Here is a 20,657-nt window from a genome sequence, read left to right as displayed (position 1 = left end):
GGCAACTGATCAAAGTTCCTCTCTCACATCAAGTCTCTCTCTCTCTCTCTCTCTCTCTCTCTCTCAAAATCAATGAAAACATATCTTGGGTGAAGATTTTTTTAAAAATGTAGGTGGGCTCTGGCTCACATGGCTCAGTTCATTGAGCACAGGCCTGCAAACCTAAAGGTCGGCAGTTTGATTCCAAGTCAGGGTACATGCCTGGGTTGCAGGCCAGGTCCCCAGTTGGGGACATGTGAGAGGCAACCTATTGATGTATCTCTCACACACATCCACGTTTCTCTCCTCTTACTCTTTCCTCTCTTCTCTCACTAAAATAAATAAATAAAATCTCTTAAAAAATTGTACATCATATGGGGTCACTCTCCTGTTTAAACCTGACAGATTTCTCAGTTATTATCACAATCAGCATCATGTTCCTTATCATGGCCTCAGAGTCCCTCAATTTTTGGATCCCTGCTTGTTGCTCTAGGCTTAGAGCACATCGTAAGTCCTGATCTCCCATCTACTGAAGCCCCATGGGCACCCTTTCACTTCCTCAAATGCTCCAAGGCCCTCCACACCTTAAAGAATTCCTACATAAAGTTTCTTCTGCCTGGAACACTTCACCCCTGGTTCTCCTTCATTATTCCTGGGAATCTTCACCATCCTTGGCATGCATTTTTTCAATGTATTATCTTCAGATAAGGCTCCCTGTGCATCCTTTATCAAACCCTGTCCTTGCTCTCTATCCCCCTCATCCCCTCTCAGAGGCCTTTCAGAGTGATCCTTATTGTTTTCAATTGTTTGTGTGTTTGTTAAGTGATTCAGTGTCTGTCCAACTGAGTTGTAAGCCTAGGTAGAAGGGCTGGGTCTGTGTGACTCAGAACTGCATCCCTGACACCTAGTGAGAAAAGCACACCACTGCCCAGCATATAGTACATGTTCTTTAAGCCATGGCAGATCAAAGCTGGATGGCCAGGCAACACTGATCTTAATATATGCAGCAAGAAAGAGTAGGGGAACCCTGGCTGGTGTGGCTCAGTGGGTTGGAAATCATCCTGAAACCAAAAGGTTGCCAGTTCAATCCCTGGTCAGGACCCATGTTTGAGTTGCAGGCCAGGTTCCCAGTTTAGGGGTGTGCAAAAGGCAATTCACTGAGGTTTATCTCTCACATCAATGTTTTTCTACCTCTCTTTCTCCTTCCCTGCCCCTCTGTCTAAAAAAATTAATAAATAAAATCTTAAAAAAATAAACACTACAAATAGCCAACAATAGAAGATTGGTTTAAATAATTCAATCTACCACGACATTGTCTAATATAAACTGTCAATATTAAGTGTATTTAAAGTAACCTATAAAATTGTCTATGTACTATTTCTTACACTATTATGTTAAAAGAAAGAACTCATAAGAAAAAAAGACTGTTAGTGAATATACCACCAATGTTCATAAGAGGGAGAAGGAGGAAGAGGAGGAGGAGGATGTACAAGAAAAGGAGAAAAAGGAGGAAGAGAAGGAGAAGAAACAGAAAGAAGAGAAGAAGATGAAAAAGGGAAAAGCAGTAGAGGGTGTTGGCTGGGAGCACTGGGACTCTTCCTAGCTGGCCTTCCCTACATTCTCTGATGGTTGCTGATTTGCAATCTGCCTATTGCAATCTTTACCACATTGCTTGATTTATTCAAGTCTTTGTTTGTTTGGTTTTCGTCTGTGAAATGGGGAGAATGATGTTGGCTCCCGTGAGACATTGTGAGAATTACATGAAAATGAAGGGGAAGTTCTAGATGAATGAGTTATTAGTTTTGATAGACTTGGGTCAGTTTGTTTATAGGTGTCATTTAAAAACACATCTCCACAGTGAACTAGAGTGATTCTCCGGGTATCCTGAAGTAGAGTAAAATCCTTATCTCCCTATTCTGGGGTTTCTCTATGGATGTGCTATCAAGAATTGAATTTAACCACCATTTATTAACTAAGAAAGTCAGTTGGGGATATTTCCTAGAAAAGCCAATGGAAGTTTCATTCCTGATTTATTCTACAGAAGACTGTATTCCCCCTCCCAATATTTCTTACCATGAAGATGGAGATATATACATTTATTGTATATATCTATATCCAGGGTGGGTCCTTTTAATAAAACATTTCATTCATTTTCAAAACCCTGAAATGTGTCATTTTTCTTATTATTAAAGACCAAAACCCGAGGGTTCCAGAGGCTAAAAGTTCAAAGTGAGAAGCCTGATATTTTTCAACTCAGTTCTATGAGCACTTTTCATGAGATTGGCGTTGTTGGCGAATCATGTCCTTGGTGTGTGTGTGTGGGGGGGGGGGTGGGTTGCTGCTGCCTGAAGACTCATCTAACCTCAGAGAAGATTAAGTGACATCTGGAGGTATTTAAGGCTCAACTCGGACCTGTTGGGTCAAGTAGTAGTGTTTGGAGCTGTCCCTGGTCCTGAAACAAGCCCAGCACCTCAGCCCTGGGGACAGAGTCCCAGGGAGAGCCAGCTGTGCGTGGTTCTGAACACGAGGACAGCCCAGCAGCTGTAGTGCTGGCTGGTGGGGGCTCCCCTTGATTCCAAGCAAGAACTCCTCAACTGCCCTCTTCCCTTGGCATTTCCCTTCCCTCATCTGACTCTTCTCTTTGATGACCCACTTCCCCTCTGCTCCCGAGTCTGTTCCTAATTCCTCTCTTTGCCCCTGGGTCAGATTTAACTCTACTGTGAAGTCTCAGCCACTTACTTTAGATACTGAGAGGTGTTTCTCACTTATCTCACATAAGAAGCAATCAATTTAATCCCAACGACCTATTTGTAATTTTGTAGCCAAGAATCAGGGTGTACAGAGACTATTTAGGATTTATTTTTTATGCCATAATCAGTTATTGAGCATGAACTATGTACTGAACACTGTGCTAGGCACAGACAGGACAAGAAGATGGAAAAGATATAGGGATTCTATCTGATACTTTCTTTTTAAGTTTTTAAAAAATTTATTGAGAGAGAGTGAGAGAGAGAGACATTTGTTGTTGCATTTTTTTGATGCATTCATTGATTGCATTTGTATGTGCCCTGACTGGGTATCAAACCTGGAACCTTGGTATTTCATGGACCATGCTCCAACCAGGGGCTGCCCAGCCAGGGCTCACCTGATGTTTTTTCATTCGCTAAACTTGGACATGTTACATAACATTTCTGGCCCACAATAGCCTTTTCTAAGAAAAAGATAGATGTAACTATCTTCATCTCAAATTCTCAATAACTCCACTATTTAAATAAGAGTCAGAGAGAACTGGCTCAGAACACAAGATCTTTCACTGAATAGCTGTCGGATTTTGGACAAGTTACATGTCCTCATAGAACTTCAGTTTTCTTATATGAAAGTTGGGGACTATTTGATGACTTAGTGGGTTGCCATGTTCCAAGTTTCCAGCTCATGGTAAACAATAAATATTAGCTGGTATTATTAGGCAGTATGTCCTACAAACACAGGTATGTGTTTATGATATGGACATTGTTCCCTTAACACAGGTTGGAACTACCTGTCAGTGACATGTTATTCTCTGCATTTTTCAGAAGAAGAACTAAAACTGAGAGGGGAGAAGAACCTTGTCTAAGTCACACAGAGAGGGGCAGCCACACCTGGGTCTATCTGATTCTGAAGCAAATGGTCCTTTTTCTAGACTTTGTTGCCTCTCTGTGTGGAAGCAGTTGCACATGTCCGAATCTGTACAATGAAGTGATACTTTGGCTTGACTAACAAGTGACTTCAGTGCTGGCATATTAATCCAGCCCTTTCCAACAGAGAAGGGAGACATGTAAGCAACAAGGCAGGGTAGGGGTTTGAAGAGGAGGGTTTGCTTGAGAAGGAAGGACTGGGGGAACCTCATGCAGGATCTGACATTTGAACTGAACCTTTTTACCCCTTGTTTAAAATGTTATTCTTGTTTATTCTATTAGAGTTGTCCCAGTTTCCCCCCCTTTGCTCCCCTCCACCCAGCCCACACCACACTCCCACAGTCAACCTTGAAGGATTAGTAGAAGTTCAAAATTTAGAATATGTGCAGAGTGATGGCAGCCCAGGAGGAATGAATGGCATCAGCACAGACATGAAGGTGAGAGCACAGTTTGACCAAAGTCACTCAGGTACTTGGGAACTCCAGCCCTGGTTTTCTGCTCCCAACACAGCCCATCCTTCCTGGTAGAAGAATTCAGATTTGAGAATCCCATGGACTTAGACTCCAAAGCCAAATCCTCTCCTGCCTGCTTGTGTGAAATCAAGCAAAGTTATGTTTTTGCTTCTATTTATTTATTTATTTTTAAGTTGAATAGAGACCAAGCCATTTTAGAAGTCCTTTCCCTTTAACCCCCAAAACGAGCTATCCAGTCGTCTTACCTGAATAGCTTGAGTAAGATGGGTCTCTCTGAGTGGATACAGCTGGACTCCTCTATTCCTTTGGATGTCCAGTCAGTGACTGGATGACCTGAGCATGTGCTCCAGGACAGAATTTTCAGGAACGGAGTCAGATGCCTCAGTCGTCACTAGAAGAGGAGATCTGGAGGTGACGCCCGCCTGCAAGGAACTGTCCTTGGTCCTGAGCGGGACTTCCCACCAGACCCGCCTCACACTTCACCAACACCCCACCCCGCCCCTGCAGTATATTCTGAACTGTGTGTGGCTTGGGGCACCACCTTGCCTCTGTCCTGTCCTCAGCGCCTGAGAAGCCAGCTCAGCACCAGAGCTCGGGCTCTCTGAGACCTCTCTCCCCTAACCTCTGTGGAATCCAAGGACAGATGATAAACTTTTTTTCCCTGAATCTCTGTTGGGTAATGGCACAGCTCATTGAGAATCCCTCTCTAGGCCATGTCAGTAGCCTTGCGCTGATACCTTATTGTGTGCTAGAACGTGTTGTGTATGCTTGGGAACACACAAATTAACCAGAATTCACTTCTGCTATTTTCTGGTCTTTAAAAAAATTATATATTATCAATCATGCTATTACAGTTGTCCTGAGTTTCCCACTTTGCCCCCCTCCACCCAGCACACCCTCCACTCCCTCAGGCAATCCCCTCACCATTCTTCATGTCCATGGGTCATGTGTATAAGTTCTTCAGCTACTTCGTTTTGTGTACATCCCCATGGCTATTCTATCAATACCTGTTTGTGCTACATAATCCCCTCACCTCTTCACCCATTATTCCCCTCCTCCCTCATCTGAAAACCATCTGGTAACTAACTTCTTTTCTCCTGCTGCTTTTAAGAGTCTCTCTTGCCCTGGATGGGATGGCTCAGTGGATTGAGCACCAGTCTATGAACCAAAAGGTTGCCAGTTCAATTCCCAGTCAGAGCTCATGCCTGTGTTGCAGGCCAGGTCCCCAGTTGGGAGTGCACAAGAGGCAATTACACACTGATATTTCTCTCCCTCTCTTTGTCCTTTCCCCTCTGTATAAACATAAATAAATAAATAAATAAATAAATAAATAAATAAATAAATATATATATATATATATATTAAAGTAGAGTCTCTCTGTATCTTTAAACAATTATGATGTGTCTAGAAGTGGACCTCTTTGCATTCATCTTGTTTTGGGGCATTTCTGTATTTTCTGGACTTGGATGTCTATTTCCTTCACCAAATTTGGGAAGTTTTCTCTCACTATTTTTTCAGATAGATTTCCAATTTCTTGCTCTTTCTCTTATTTTCCTGGCACCCCTTTGAAGTGAACGTTGCACCTCTTAAAGATGTCCAAGAGGCTGTTTATACTGTCCTCATTTGTTTGGGCTATTTTTTCTCTTGTTGTTCTGAGTGGTTGTTTTTTGCTTCCTTATGTTCCAAATCATTGATTTGATTCTCAGCTTCATCCACTCTACTGTTGTTTCTCTGTAAGCTGTTCCTCATTTCAATTGGTGTATCTTTCATTTCTGATTTTTTATGCTGCTGAGGTCCTCACTAAGCTCCTTGAACATCTTTATAAACAGTGTTTTGAACTCTGCATCTGATAGATTGCTTATCTTCATTTTGTTTGGTTCTTTTGTCTAGAGTTTTCATCTGTTCTTTCATTTCAGCCATGTTTCTCTGTCTCCTCATTTTGGCAGCCTCTCTGTGTTTGTTTCTATGTACTAAGTAGAACTGTTTTGACTCTGTACCTTGGTAGTGTGGCCTCATGTAGTAGGTGTCCTGTAGGGTCTAGTGGCACAACCTCCCTTGTTACCCAAACTGGGCACTTGAGGTGCACCCTTCATGTGAGCTGAGTACACTCTCCTCTTGTAGTTGAGCCTTGGTTGCTGTTAGCAGATCAGTGGGAGGGATTTACCCAGGCCAGTCAGCTGCAGGACTGGCTATGAAAACTGATCATCAACCTCCACCCTTCATCGAGGATCAGCTGTGCAAGGACAAGGTGGTGGTGCTCCAACATGGTCCAACTTTTTACTGGGTACACTGGCCGTGGGGTTTCCTGGGTGGTGTAGGCCAAGGTCAGCCCCAATCTTTGTTTTGCCCAGGGCACCCTGCCTGAGCTGTAAAGCAATTTGAGATGGCCGCTACTTGTGCTGGGCTTGGAGATTCCCAGGCAAAGCCAAGCTCTGAATCTAATCTGGCTACTGCTATGGCTCCTTGAAGTCAGCTGTTGCTTGTCTGATAGGATTTAGGAGCCAAGACCAGCCATTCTTATGGTGAAGCAGCTTGGGCGGGCCCAGAAGTTGGGTAGGGCAGAGCCTCTGGGAAATCTCCAAGGCAGGTCAAACAGTGTTAGCCAGGATGAGGGAGTCTCAGATAGGGCACCAGCTTACTGGCTCTGTGGCTCTCTGAGGGGATTAGAAAAAGGACAATGGCCTCTGCTTGCCTTGATGCCAGACACTTCAGTCCCTCCCCTGTATACCACTGGTGCCTTTCGAGCTCCTACCCCAGTGCTGGAGCTCAGAGGGAGTGAGTCTGAGTAGGTGAGTCTTTGTGGGTTCTTGAAGAGCAACTGCTTGGAGCTCCAGCAGTTTCTTCCACAGACTCAATCCCCACTGGTTTTTGCAGCCAGAAGTTGTGGGGATTTATCTTCCTGGCACCGGAATCCTGGGCTGGGGGGCCTTGTGTGGGTCTCGCATTCCCTGCTCCCAAGATATCCCTCCTGAATTTTTATCCAGCTCATTCCACATCTGCACCCCTCTTATCAGCCTGGATGGATTTGATTTCTTGAATTCCGTAGTTGTCAGATTTCCATTCACCTCGATTTCTGACTTTCATGAGTGATGATTTTTCTGTTTGTTGGTTGTTTTGTTTTGTTTTGTTTGTAATCTTGATGTGTTTGTGTGAAGAGATGAGCCGTGTCTGCCTACACTGTGTTCTTGACTGGAAACCTACCTCTGCTTTGCAGGTTTGTGGGAAAGGTAGATATGGGAACAGATGAGAACCAGAGATTGGGGAAGGAAGCTAGTCTGGCATGAGGACTTACAGGAAACTTTCAGGAGAATGTGGTAACTGAGATGATGAAGTTTCAGAAAGCTTCTAAGATGATCTTCACTAGACACAAAGCAAGAAACACTCTGTATATATGCCCTGACTGGTGTGGCTCAGTGGGCTGGGCATCCTCCCACTACCCAAAAGTTTCCCAGTTCTATTCTGGTCAGAGCATATGTTTGTGTTGGGGGTACCAGAGCTGTGGAAGAGGCAACCCACTGATGTTTCTCCTCCTCTCTCTCCCTCCCTTGTCCTCTCTCTAAAAATAAATTATTTTTCTAAAGAAACACTCTGTATGTGCAGCAGGCACATACTAGGTCATATGTAAGGTGTGGGGTGTGTTTTTTTTTTCATAATGCACTCTCTTCTTTGTCTTCTGAATAAATATAGAATTTTCTAGGGCAGTATTTCAGGCCCTACACTACATTTACCCAAACAAGTTTCTATGCCTCACTTTCTGTGGCTCTGCAGTATCTCCAACTCCTCCTGTACCTGAAAGATGTGGTTCCCTTTCATACTTCCATAGCTTGGTGTATTCTGATTCTTCTGCCTTGACTACTCTCCCCTAGTGCCCTTTCTCCTTCAGAAACTATTCATCCTTTAAAGTTGAATACTTGGAAAAGCTATCACTAGCCTCCTTTATCATTGGCCCTGTCTCCTCTTCTTTCTTTATGGATTTTTAAAATTGGTAAAATAACACATAACACAAAATGTGCTATGTTAGACATTTTATCTTGTTTTGTTTTATTTTATTTTTATTTTATTTATTTATTTATTTATTTATTTATTTATTTATTTATTTATTTAATTTTATTTTATTTTCACCCAAGGATATGTTTATTGATTTTAGAGAGTGAGGAAGGAAGAGAAAAAAAAACATTGATGTGAGAGAGAAACATCAATGAGTTTCCTCCCACATATGACCTGCAATGTAGATATGTGCCCTGACCCAAATCAAACCCTGGCCATAGCTCAGTTGGTTAGAGCTTCCTCCTGATATATCAAGCTTGTGGGTTCCATCCCCAGTCAGGGCACATATAAGAATCAACCAATGAATGTATCAATAAATGGGACAAGAAGCCAATGCCTCTCTCTCCCCCCTTTCTCTTTTTCTAAAATTAATAAACAATTCTTCAGGTGAAGACTAAAGAAAAATTAGGTGATAATAATAACACTACATGCAGCAGTGAGAGCCCAGTTAAGGGGAGCCCTTCCTACACCCTCCTCCACTGACAGAGCAGGAGAGAAACTTGGAGAGGTTAGACCAACATTGCCTTCCTGAGCAAGCTCATGCAATCATTCACCTTGAAAAGTGTCTCTGTGCCAATATTGCCTGAGTGTTTATCCCCATCCTGAGCTCTCATCCAGTACCCAACCTGTAAGTGCAGCTGTGTTTGATGCAACCTGACTGGGGCATCTCACAGACCTTTCATACTTGTGTGCAAGCTGAACACTCATTCTCCTCACCCCAAACTTAGTCATCTCAGTAAATGACATCATCCCATAGCTCAGGCCGAACATCTATGGGTCACTTGACCCTTCATTGCACCCCTTATCCTTCATATCCAACCCACCAGCAACATCTGTGGACTCCATCAGCAAAGTTTATCCTGAAAGAGTCCACATGAAAAGAGGTTTACATGTCCTCATGTAAACCTTTGCCCCAACAGTCCCAGCCACTCCCATCCACACCAGGACTGCTGAGTTACCTCCTGTTCTGGCAAAAAGGGTTTTGTTTTTGTTTTTGTTATTTTTTGAAGATTTCATTTATTTTTTAGAGAGAGGAGAGGGGAGGGAGAAATAGAGGGCAGAAGAGAAACACCCATGTGCAAGAGACACGTTGATCAGTTGCCTCTCCTATGCACCCCAACTGGAGATCAAACCTGCAACCTACAGGCATGTGTTCTGACTGGGAATTGAATCAGCAAACTTTCAGTTCACAGGCTGCCACTCAAACCACTGAATCACACTGGTCAGGGCTGTTCTAGCACAATCTTGGGATTAGAATAGGTGCTCAGTAAATATCAGCTGAATGAGTGAGACTAGGGAGAAATTTTCAGAAGAGCAAAGGCTGATATGGGTCCCTAGAGAGGTGATGGAGACCTTTCTTGGTTCAGGTAACAGGAGAGGAATCTAAACTGTCCATCAGGAGTTCAGGACAGGCAGCTAAGTTGGTTGGAGCATCATTCCATACATAAAAATGCTGTGGGTTCCACTTATCATCAGGGCATGTAGGGGATGCAACCAGTCAATGTTTCTCTTTCACATTGAAGATTCTCTTTCTTCTTCTTCTTCTTCTTCTTCTTCTTCTTCTTCTTCTTCTTCTTCTTCTTCTTCTTCTTCTTCTTCTTCTTCTTCTTCTTCTTCTTCTTCTTCTTCTTCTTCTTCTTCTTCTTCTTCTTCTTCTTCTTCTTCTTCTTCTTCTTCTTCTTCTTCTTCTTCTTCTTCTTCTTCTTCTTCTCCTTCTTCTTCTCCTTCTTCTTCTTCTTCTTCTTCTTCTTCTTCCTATCTCTCAAATCAATAAACATATTTTCAGGTGAAGAACTGTTAAAAACTGACATGACATCCAGGAAAAAGCATTTCTAGGAGAGGGAATGGATAGTGCTAAGACTCTGAGCAGAACAAGCTATTGTGCCTGCAGCTCAGTGGAGATGAGGTCACAGAGGGAACAGGGCAGGGCAAGCTGGAAGCTCCTGGGCCTTGGAGAGGCCTTTAGATTCCACCCAGGTTCATGGTGGGGGCATTCAAGGAGGCCATGCATGTGCTGAAGGACAGGGCAAGGTGGGCTCTATTCTCTTGTTCATTCTTTCCTTCTCTCTCCCAAGGCTCCTCCACCTTGAGTGTGCCAGCCAGCCTGGGACTCACAGGTGCCCCAGGAACACAGCCCTGATCCTTGATCACAATTATTTCGTAATAGTGAAAAAACAAACCCAATTCGAGCCAACTACAGAGTATCAATCAGCTGTGGCCACAAGAACACTGTGAAACAAACCCTCCTAAAATGTAGTGTCTTACAACATGTCGTTCATTCTCATGCATTATTCCTAGCAGATTAAAAACTGGAAACAATACAGATATTGATCCACTGATGAGTGGGTAAACAGAACATGGTATATACATAAAACAGAATATTATTCAACTATAGAAATGAGCAACATACTGACACCCACATGCTACCTCCTGCACAACCTTGGAAATATTATGTTAAGTGAAAGATGCCACACAAAAGTCCAAATGTGATATAATTCCATTTATGGGAAATACCAAAAACAGACAGATCCATAGAAACAGAAAGATTAGTGGGTTTTGAAGACTTGGTGACAGGGGATTAGGAGTGAGTTCTAATGGGTATGAGTTTTTCCTGGTGGTGACAAAATGCAGAATTTTATAATAGAGTCCATGGCACAACTCTGAAAATACTCAAAACCCCCAGAGCTGTACAATTGCAAAGAGTAAAATACATGGTGTGTGGATTCTATCTCCATACAAACATAAAGTATTGATAGTGTGAGAGCTCCACCACGCCCATATGTCCTGGTCAGCCTCAGGACCAGTGCAGGGTTTTGTGGAGAGCCGCCTGCACTGCCTTGTTCCGCAGACAGTAGATGACAGGGTTGCACATGGGTGTGATCACAGTGTAGATGACAGACAGAATCTTGTTTAGATCTACAGCTTCCATGCGGCTGGGACGGGCATAGATGAAGAGAGTGGCTGAGTAGAAAATCCCCACCACCACCAGGTGGGACGCACAGGTGGAGAAGGCTTTTCGGCGGGCAGCAGCCGATGGCATACTCAGCATGGCCCTACCAATGGCCACATAGGAGGCCATGGCCACAAGGAGGGAACCCCAGAGGATGATGATGGCAGAGATGAAGTCCACCAGTTCTGTCAGGGCCACATGGGTGCAGGACAAGTTGAGCAGAGGGGAGACATCACAGAAGAAGTGGTTGATGACATTGGGGGCCACAGTAGGACAGGCTAGCGATACATGAGGTCTTGACCACTGAGACCAGCAGCCCACCAAGCCATGAGGACAAGGACAAGGACAGGCAGACCTGGGGCCTCATGAGCAGTGGGTAGTGGAGTGGGTGGCAGATGGCAACATAGCGATCATAGGCCATAGAGGCCAGGAGGGTGCACTCGGTACAGATGAGGGAGATGAAGAAGAACAGTTGGGTCATGCAGGCTGTGAAGGACATGGGGCTGGGTCCAGCCCACAGCCCCACAAGCAGGCTGGGCATGGTCACTGACACATAGCTTACCTCCAGGCAGCTCAGGTTGCCCAGGAAGAAGTACATGGGCTTGTGGAGCTCACTGTGAGTGAGGATGAGATGGATGATGAGGCTGTTCTCCAGCAGGGTCACCAGGTAGAGAGTCAGGAAGACAGCAAACAGGACATCCCTTACCTCTGGCCTTGTGGACAAACCCAGCAAGATAAACTCTTGTACTCTGGTCATGTTTCCCAGCTCCTGAGGGCTCCCCATCTGAGAACAAAATACGTCCATAAAATATGCAAATCTATCTCTCTACACCTTGCTCACCCTAGATCCAGCCATTGTTTCACCTGAGTCAATGAAATAACCTTGCCTGGTTCCTCTGCTTCCAGTCTTGCCTTCCACAGTCCTTATCCATGTAGCAGCAAGTGGAGTCTTGCAAAGTAATTGAACACAGCCCTGGCTGGGTGGCACAGTTGGTTAGAGCATTGTCCTGTACTCTAAAGGGTCATGGGTGGGATTCCCAGTAAGCACATATCCCTAAGTTGTAGGGGTTCAATTCCCAGTTGGGGCTCATACAAGAAACAACTGGTCAAAGTTTCTCTCTCATCTCTCTGTCTCTCTGTCTCCCTCTCTGTCTCTCTCTCTCTATCTCTCTCTCTGTCTCTCTCTCTGTGTCTCTCTGTCCAAAAATCAATAACAACATACTTTCAGGTGAGGATAAAACAATCATAGATCATCTCTGGCTGGGTGGCTCAGTTGGGTAGAGCATAACCCTGTACACCAAAAGGCTGTGAATTCAATTCCCAGTCAGCACACATGCCTAAGCTGTGGGTTCAATTCCTGGTTAGGTTTCCTACAGGAGGCAACTGATCAAAGTTCCTCTCTCACAACAAGTCTCTCTCTCTCTCTCTCTCTCTCTCTCTCTCTCTCCCTCTCTCAAAATCAATGAAAACATATCTTTGGGTGAGGATTTTTAAAATATCATAGGTGGGCCCTGGCTGGCATGGCTCAGTGGATTGAGCACAGGCCTGCAAACCTACAGGTTGGCAGTTTGATTCCAAGTCAGGGTACATGCCTGGGTTGCAGGCCAGGTCCCCAGTTGGGGACATGTGAGAGGCAACCTATTGATGTATCTCTCACGCACATCCACGTTTCTCTCCTCTTACTCTTTCCTCTCTTCTCTCACTAAAATAAATAAATAAAATCTCTTAAAAAATTGTACATCATATGGGGTCACTCTCCTGTTTAAACCTGACAGATTTCTCAGTTATTATCACAATCAGCATCATGTTCCTTATCATGGCCTCAGAGTCCCTCAATTTTTGGATCCCTGCTTGTTGCTCTAGGGCTTAGAGCACATCGTAAGTCCTGATCTCCCATCTACTGAAGCCCCATGGGCACCCTTTCACTTCCTCAAATGCTCCAAGGCCCTCCACACCTTAAAGAATTCCTACATAAAGTTTCTTCTGCCTGGAACACTTCACCCCTGGTTCTCCTTCATTATTCCTGGGAATCTTCACCATCCTTGGCATGCATTTTTCAATGTATTATCTTCAGATAAGGCTCCCTGTGCATCCTTTATCAAACCCTGTCCTTGCTCTCTATCCCCTCATCCCCTCTCAGAGGCCTTTCAGAGTGATCCTTATTGTTTTCAATTGTTTGTGTGTTTGTTAAGTGATTCAGTGTCTGTCCAACTGAGTTGTAAGCCTAGGTAGAAGGGCTGGGTCTGTGTGACTCAGAACTGCATCCCTGACACCTAGTGAGAAAAGCACACCACTGCCCAGTATATAGTACATGTTCTTTAAGGCATGGCAGATCAAAGCTGGATGGCCAGGCAACACTGATCTTAATATATGCAGCAAGAAAGAGTAGGGGAACCCTGGCTGGTGTGGCTCAGTGGGTTGGAAATCATCCTGCAAACCCAATGGTTGCCAGTTCAATCCCTGGTCAGGGCACATGTTTGAGTTGCAGGCCAGGTTCCCAGTTTAGGGGTGTGCAAAAGTCAATTGATTGATGCTTATCTCTCACATCAATGTTTGTCTTTCTCTCTTCTTCCCTGCCCCTCTGTCTAAAAAAATTAATAAGGAAAATCTTGTTTAAAAAATAAACAGGACAAATAGCCAACAATAGAAGATTGGTTTAAATAATTCAATCTACCAGGACATTGTGTAATATAGTCAATATTAAGTGTTTTTAAAGGAAGCTATAAAATTGTGTATGTACTATTTCTTATAAGAAATAGTACATACAATTATTTTTACACAAAGGACTATAAGAAAAAAAGACTGTTAGCAACACACCATCAATGTTCAGAAGAAGAAGGAGGAAGAGGAGAAGGTAGAGGAGAAGCAGAAGAAGGAGAAGATTTAAAACAGGAAAAAGCAGTAGAGGGTGTTGGCTGGGAGCACTGGGACTCTTCCTAGCTGGCTTCCCTACATTCTCTGATGGTTGCTGATTTGTAAGTGCAGTGTCATCTTGAGCTCAGAAACCTGCCTAATCTGCCTATTGCAATCTTTACCACATTGCTTGATTTATTCAAGTCTTTGTTTGTTTGGTTTTCGTCTGTGAAATGGGGAGAATGATGTTGGCTCCCATGAGACATTGTGAGGACTACATGAAAATGAAGGGGAAGTTCTAGATGAATAAGTTATTAGTTTTGATAGACTTGGGTCAGTTTGTTTATAGGTGTCATTTAAAAACACATCTCCACAGTGAACTAGAGTGATTCTCCGGGTATCCTGAAGTAGAGTAAAATCCTTATCTCCCTATGCTGGGGTTTCTCTATGGATGTGCTATCAAGAATTGAAGTTAACCACCATTTATTAACTAAGAAAGTCAATTGGAGATATTTCCTAGAAATGCCAATGGAAGTTTCATTCCTGATTTATTCTACAGATTATATTCCCCCTCCCAATATTTCTTACCATGAAGATGGAGATATATACATTTATTGTATATATCTATATCCAGGGTGGGTCCTTTTAATAAAACATTTCATTCATTTTCAAAACCCTGAAATGTGTCATTTTTCTTATTATTAAAGACCAAAACCCGAGGGTTCCAGAGGCTAAAAGTTCAAAGTGAGAAGCCTGATATTTTTCAACTCAGTTCTATGAGCACTTTTCATGAGATTGACGTTGTTGGTGAATCCTGTCCTTGGTGTGTGTGTGTGGGGGGGGGGGGGTTGCTGCTGCCTGAAGACTCATCTAACCTCAGAGAAGATTAAGTGACATCTGGAGGTATTTAAGGCTCAACTCGGACCTGTTGGGTCAAGTAGTAGTGTTTGGAGCTGTCCCTGGTCCTGAAACAAGCCCAGCACCTCAGCCCTGGGGACAGAGTCCCAGGGAGAGCCAGCTGTGCGTGGTTCTGAATATGAGGACAGCCCAGCAGCTGTAGTGCTGGCTGGTGGGGGCTCCCCTTGATTCCAAGCAAGAACTCCTCAACTGCCCTCTTCCCTTGGCATTTCCCTTCCCTCATCTGACTCTTCTCTTTGATGACCCACTTTCCCTCTGCTCCCGAGTCTGTTCCTAATTCCTCTCTTTGCCCCTGGGTCAGATTTAACTCTACTGTGAAGTCTCAGCCACTTACTTTAGATACTGAGAGGTGTTTCTCACTTATCTCACATAAGAAGCAATCAATTTAATCCCAACGACCTATTTGTAATTTTGTAGCCAAGAATCAGGGTGTACAGAGACTATTTAGGATTTATTTTTATGCCATAATCAGTTATTGAGCATGAACTATGTACTGAACACTGTGCTAGGCACAGACAGGACAAGAAGATGGAAAAGATATAGGGATTCTATCTGATACTTTCTTTTTAAGTTTTTAAAAAATTTATTGAGAGAGAGATTTGTTGTTGCATTTATTGATGTATTCATTAATTGCATTTGTATGTGCCCTGACTGGGTATCAAACCTGGAACCTTGGTATTTCATGGACCATGCTCCAACCAGGAGCTGCCCAGCCAGGGCTCACCTGATGTTTTTTCATTCGCTAAACTTGGACATGTTACATAACATTTCTGGCCCACAATAGCCTTTTCTAAGAAAAAGATAGATGTAACTATCTTCATCTCAAATTCTCAATAGCTCCACTATTTAAATAAGAGTCAGAGAGAACTGGCTCAGAACACAAGATCTTTCACTGAATAGCTGTCGGATTTTGGACAAGTTACATGTTCTCATAGAACTTCAGAATTCTTATATGCAAATTGGGGACTATTTGATGACTTAGTGGGTTGCCATGTTCCAAGTTTCCAGCTCATGGTAAACAATAAATATTAGCTGGTATTATTAGGCAATACATCCTACAAACACAGGTATCTGTTTATGATATGGACATTGTTCCCTTAACACAGGTTGGAACTACCTGTCAGTGACATGTTATTCTCTGCATTTTTCAGAAGAAGAACTAAAACTGAGTGGAGAGAAGAACCTTGTCTAAGTCACACAGAGAGGGGCAGCCACTTCTGGGTCTATCTGATTCTGAAGCAAGTGGTCCTTTTTCTAGACTTTGTTGCCTCTCTGTGTGGAAGCAGTTGCACATGTCCGAATCTGTACAATGAAGTGATGCTTTGGCTTGACTAACAAGTGACTTCAGTGCTGGCATATTAATCCAGTCCTTTCCAACAGAGAAGGGAGTCATGCAAGCAACAAGGCAGGGTAGGGGTTTGAAGAGGAGGGTTTACTTGAGAAGGAAGGACTGGGGGAACCTCATGCAGGATCTGACATTTGAACTGAACATTTTTACCCCTTGTCTAAAAAGTTATTCTTGTTTATTCTATTAGAGTTGTCCCAGTTTTCCCCCCTTTGCTCCCCTCCACCCAGCCCACACCACACTCCCACAGTCAACCTTGAAGGATTAGTAGAAATTCAAAAGTTAGAATATGTGCAGAGTGATGGGCGGCCCAGGAGGAATGAATGGCATCAGCACAAACGTAAAGGAGAGAGCACAGTTTGACCAAAGTCACTCAGGTACTTGGGAACTCCAGCCCTGGTTTTCTGCTCCCAACGCAGCCCTTCCTTCCTGGTAGAAGAATTCAGACTTGAGAATCCCATGGACTTAGACTCCAAAGCCAAATCCTCTCCTGCCTGCTTGTGTGAAATCAAGCAAAGTTATATTTTTGCTCCTATTTATTTATTTATTTATTTATTTTTAAGTTGAATAGAGACCAAGCCATTTTAGAAGTCCTTTCCCTTTGACCCCCGAAACGAGCTATCCAGTCGTCTTACCTGAATAGCTTGAGTAAGATGGGTCTCTCTGAGTGGATACAGCTGGACTCCTCTATTCCTTTGGATGTCCAGTCAGTGACTGGATGACCTGAGCATGTGCTCCAGGACAGAATTTTCAGGAACGGAGTCAGATGCCTCAGTCGTCACTAGAAGAGGAGATCTGGAGGTGACGCCCGCCTGCAAGGAACTGTCCTTGGTCCTGAGCGGGACTTCCCACCAGACCCGCCTCACACTACCAGCGCCCCCCCTTCCCGCCCCCACCCACCCCCACAGTATATTCTGAACTGTGTGTGGCTTGGGGCACCACCTTGCCTCCATCCTGACCTCAGTGCCAGAGAAGCCAGCTCTTCTGAACCAGAGCTCGGGCTCTCTGAGACCTCCCTCCCCTAATCTCTGTGGAATCCAAGGACAGATGAGAAACATTTTTTTTTTTCTTGAATCTCTGTTGGGCAATGGCACAGCTCATTGAGAATCCCTCTCTAGGCCATGTCAGTAGCCTTGCACTGATACCCTACTGTGTGCTATAACATGTTGTGTATGCTTCGGAACACACAAATTAACCAGAATTCACTTCTGCTATTTTTTTTTGTCTTTTAAAAAATTGTATATTATTGATTACCCTATTACAGTTGTCCTGAGTTTCCCACTTTGCCCCCCTCCACCCAGCACACCCTCCACTCCCTCAGGCAATCCCCACACCATTCTGCATGTCCATGGGTCATGTGAATAAGTTCTTTGGATACTTCATTTCCTATACTGTACTCTACATCCCCATGGCTATTGTATCACTACCTATTTGTACTATTTAATCCCCTCACGTCTTCACCCATTCTCCCTTTTCCCCTCATCTGAAAACCATCTGGTAACTAGCTTCTTTTCTCCTGCTGCTTTTAAGAGTCTCTTTTGCTCTGGATGGTATGGCTCAGTGAATTGAGCACCAGCCTGTGAACCAAAGGGTTGTTGGTTCGATCTCAAGTGAGGACACTTCCCTTGGTTGCAAGCTAGGTCCCCAGTTAAAGGTGCAGGAGAGGCAATTACACACTGTTGCTTCTCTCCTTTTTCCTCCATTCCCCTCTGTATAAACATAAATAAATAAAATCATTTTTGAATTCCTGTTAACTTTTTTAAAATTTTTTTAAAGATTTTTTATTTATTCACTTTTAGAGAGGGAAGGGAGGGAGAGAGAGAGAGAGAGAGAGAGAGAGAGAGAGAGAGAGAGAGAGAGAGAGAGAGAAACATCAATGTGTGGTTGCTGGGGGTTATGGCCTGCAACCCAAGCATGTACCCTGGCTGGGAATTGAACCTGCGACACTTTGGTTTGCAGCCCGCTCTCAATCCACTGAGGTATGCCAGCCGGGGCCTTAAACTAGTTACTTTTTAAAAGATTTTATTTATTTATTTTTAGAGAGGGAAGGGGGAGAGAGAGAGAGAGAGAGAGAGAGAGAGAGAGAGAGAGAGAGAGGGAGAAATATCAATGTGCGGTTGCTGGGGCTTATGGCCTGCAACCCAGGCATGTACCCTGGCTGGGAATTGAACCTGCGACACTTTGGTTTGCAGCCCGCTCTCAATCCACTGAGGTACGCCAGCCGGGGCCTTAAACTAGTTACTTTTTAAAAGATTTTATTTATTTATTTTTAGAGAGGGAAGGGGGAGAGAGAGAGAGAGAGAGAGAGAGAGAGAGAGAGACAGAGAGAGAGAAATATCAATGTGCGGTTGCTGGGGGTTATGGCCTGCAACCCAGGCATGTACCCTGGCTGGGAATCGAACATGTGACACTTTGGTTCCCAGCCCGCACTCAATCCACTGAGCTATGCCAGTGCTATAAAAATCATTTTTTTAAAAAGAGTCTTTATCTTTAATTTTTGGGTTTATAATTATGTGTCTACGAGTGGGCCTCTTTGCTTTCATCTTGTTTAGGGGTTTCCATATTTTCTGGACTTGCATGTCTATTTCCTTCACCAAAGTTGGGAAGTTTTCTCTCACTATTTTTTCAGATAGATTTCCAATTTCTTGCTCTTTCTCTTCTCTTTCTGGCACCCCTCTGAACTGAACGTTGCACCTCTTAAAGTTGTCCAAGAGGCTGTTTATACTGTCCTCATTTGTTTGGGCTATTTTTTCTCTTGTTGTTCTGAGTGGTTGTTTTCTGCTTCCTTATGTTCCAAATCATTGATTTGATTCTCAGCTTCATCCACTCTACTGTTGTTTCTCTGTAAGCTGTTCTTTATTTCAATTTGTGAATCTTTAATTTCTGAGTGGGTCTTTTTTATGCTGATGAGGTCCTCACTAAGCTCCTTGAACATCTTTATAAACAGTGTTTTGAACTCTGCATCTGATGGATTGCTTATCTTCATTTTGTTTGGTTCTTTTGTCTAGAGTTTTCATCTGTTCTTTCACTTCAGCCATATTTCTCTGTCTCCCCATTTTGGCAGCCTCTCTGTGTTTGTTTCTATGTACTAAGTAGAACTGTTTTGACTCTGTACCTTGGTAGTGTGGCCTCATGTAGTAGGTGTCCTGTAGGGCGCAGCGCCACAACCTCTCCTATCACCCAAACTGGGCACTTGAGGTGCACCCTTCATGTGAGCTGAGTACACTCTCCTCTTGTAGTTGAGCCTTGGTTGCTGTTGGCAGATCAGTGAGAGGGATTTACCCAGGCCAGTCAGCTGCAGGACTGGCTATGAAAACTGATCATCAACCTCCACCCTTCATCGAGGATCAGCTGTGCAAGGACAAGGTGGTGGTGCTCCAACATGGTCCAACTTTTTACTGGGTACACTGGCCGTGGGGTTTCCTGGGTGGTGTAGGCCAAGGTCAGCCCCAACCTTTGTTTTGCCCAAGGCACCCTGCCTGAGCTGTAACGCAAACTGAGATGGCCGCTACTTGTGCTGGGCTTGGAGATTCCCAGGCAAAGCCAAGCTCTGAATCTAATCTGGCTGCTGCTATGGCTCCCTGAAGTCAGCTGTTGCTTGTTTGATAGGATTTAGGAGCCAAGACCAGCCATTCTTATGGTGAAGCAGCTTGGGCGGGCCCAGAAGTTGGGTAGGGCAGAGCCTCTGGGAAATCTCCAAGGCAGGTCAAACAGTGTTAGCCAGGATGAGGGAGTCTCAGATAGGGGCACCAGCTTACTGGCTCTGTGGCTCTCTGAGGGGATTAGAAAAAGGACAATGGCCTCTGCTTGCCTTGATGCCAGACACTTCAGTCCCTCCCCTGTATACCACTGGTGCCTTTCGAGCTCCTACCCCAGTGCTGGAGCTCAGAGGGAGTGAGTCTGAGTAGGTGAGTCTTTGTGGGTTCTTGAAGAGCAACTGCTTGGAGCTCCAGCAGTTTCTTCCACAGACTCAATCCCCACTGGTTTTTGCAGCCAGAAGTTGTAGGGACTTATCTTCCTGGCACTGGAATCCTGGGCTGGGGGGCCTGATGTGGGTCTCACACTCCCTGCTCCCAAGATATCCCTCCTGAATTTTTATCCAGCTCATTCCACATCTGCACCCCTCTTATCAGCCTGGATGGATTTGATTTCTTGAATTCCGTAGTTGTCAGATTTCCATTCACCTCGATTTCTGACTTTCATGAGTGATGATTTTTCTGTTTGTTGGTTGTTTTGTTTTGTTTTGTTTTGTTTTGTTTTGTTTGTAATTTTGATGTGGTTGTGTGAAGAGATGAGCCGTGTCTGCCTACACTGTGTTCTTGACTGGAAACCTACCTCTGCTTTGCAGGTTTGTGGGAAAGGTAGATATGGGAACAGATGAGAACCAGAGATTGGGGAAGGAAGCTAGTCTGGCATGA

The 20,657-nt window shown here is 44.1% G+C and overlaps 1 protein-coding gene across 1 annotated transcript; it reads right to left on the bottom strand.

Moving 5' to 3' along the window:
• Window positions 1–10,967: 10,967 nt before the first annotated feature.
• LOC123826753 (olfactory receptor 5-like) lies at window positions 10,968–11,907 on the bottom strand. The gene is given in 2 exon segments (XM_045850801.1): window positions 10,968–11,384; window positions 11,386–11,907. Coding segments are annotated over 2 exon segments (939 nt in total).
• Between the last annotated feature and the right edge of the window lie 8,750 nt (window positions 11,908–20,657).

This window comes from Phyllostomus hastatus, unplaced genomic scaffold, assembly GCF_019186645.2.
Source record: "Phyllostomus hastatus isolate PE091 unplaced genomic scaffold, TTU_PhHast_1.1 phas_contig_133, whole genome shotgun sequence".
Taxonomy (NCBI): Eukaryota; Metazoa; Chordata; class Mammalia; order Chiroptera; family Phyllostomidae; genus Phyllostomus; species Phyllostomus hastatus.
Note: the sequence above shows the minus strand (reverse complement) of the source record. Positions and strands in the feature narration are given on the sequence as shown.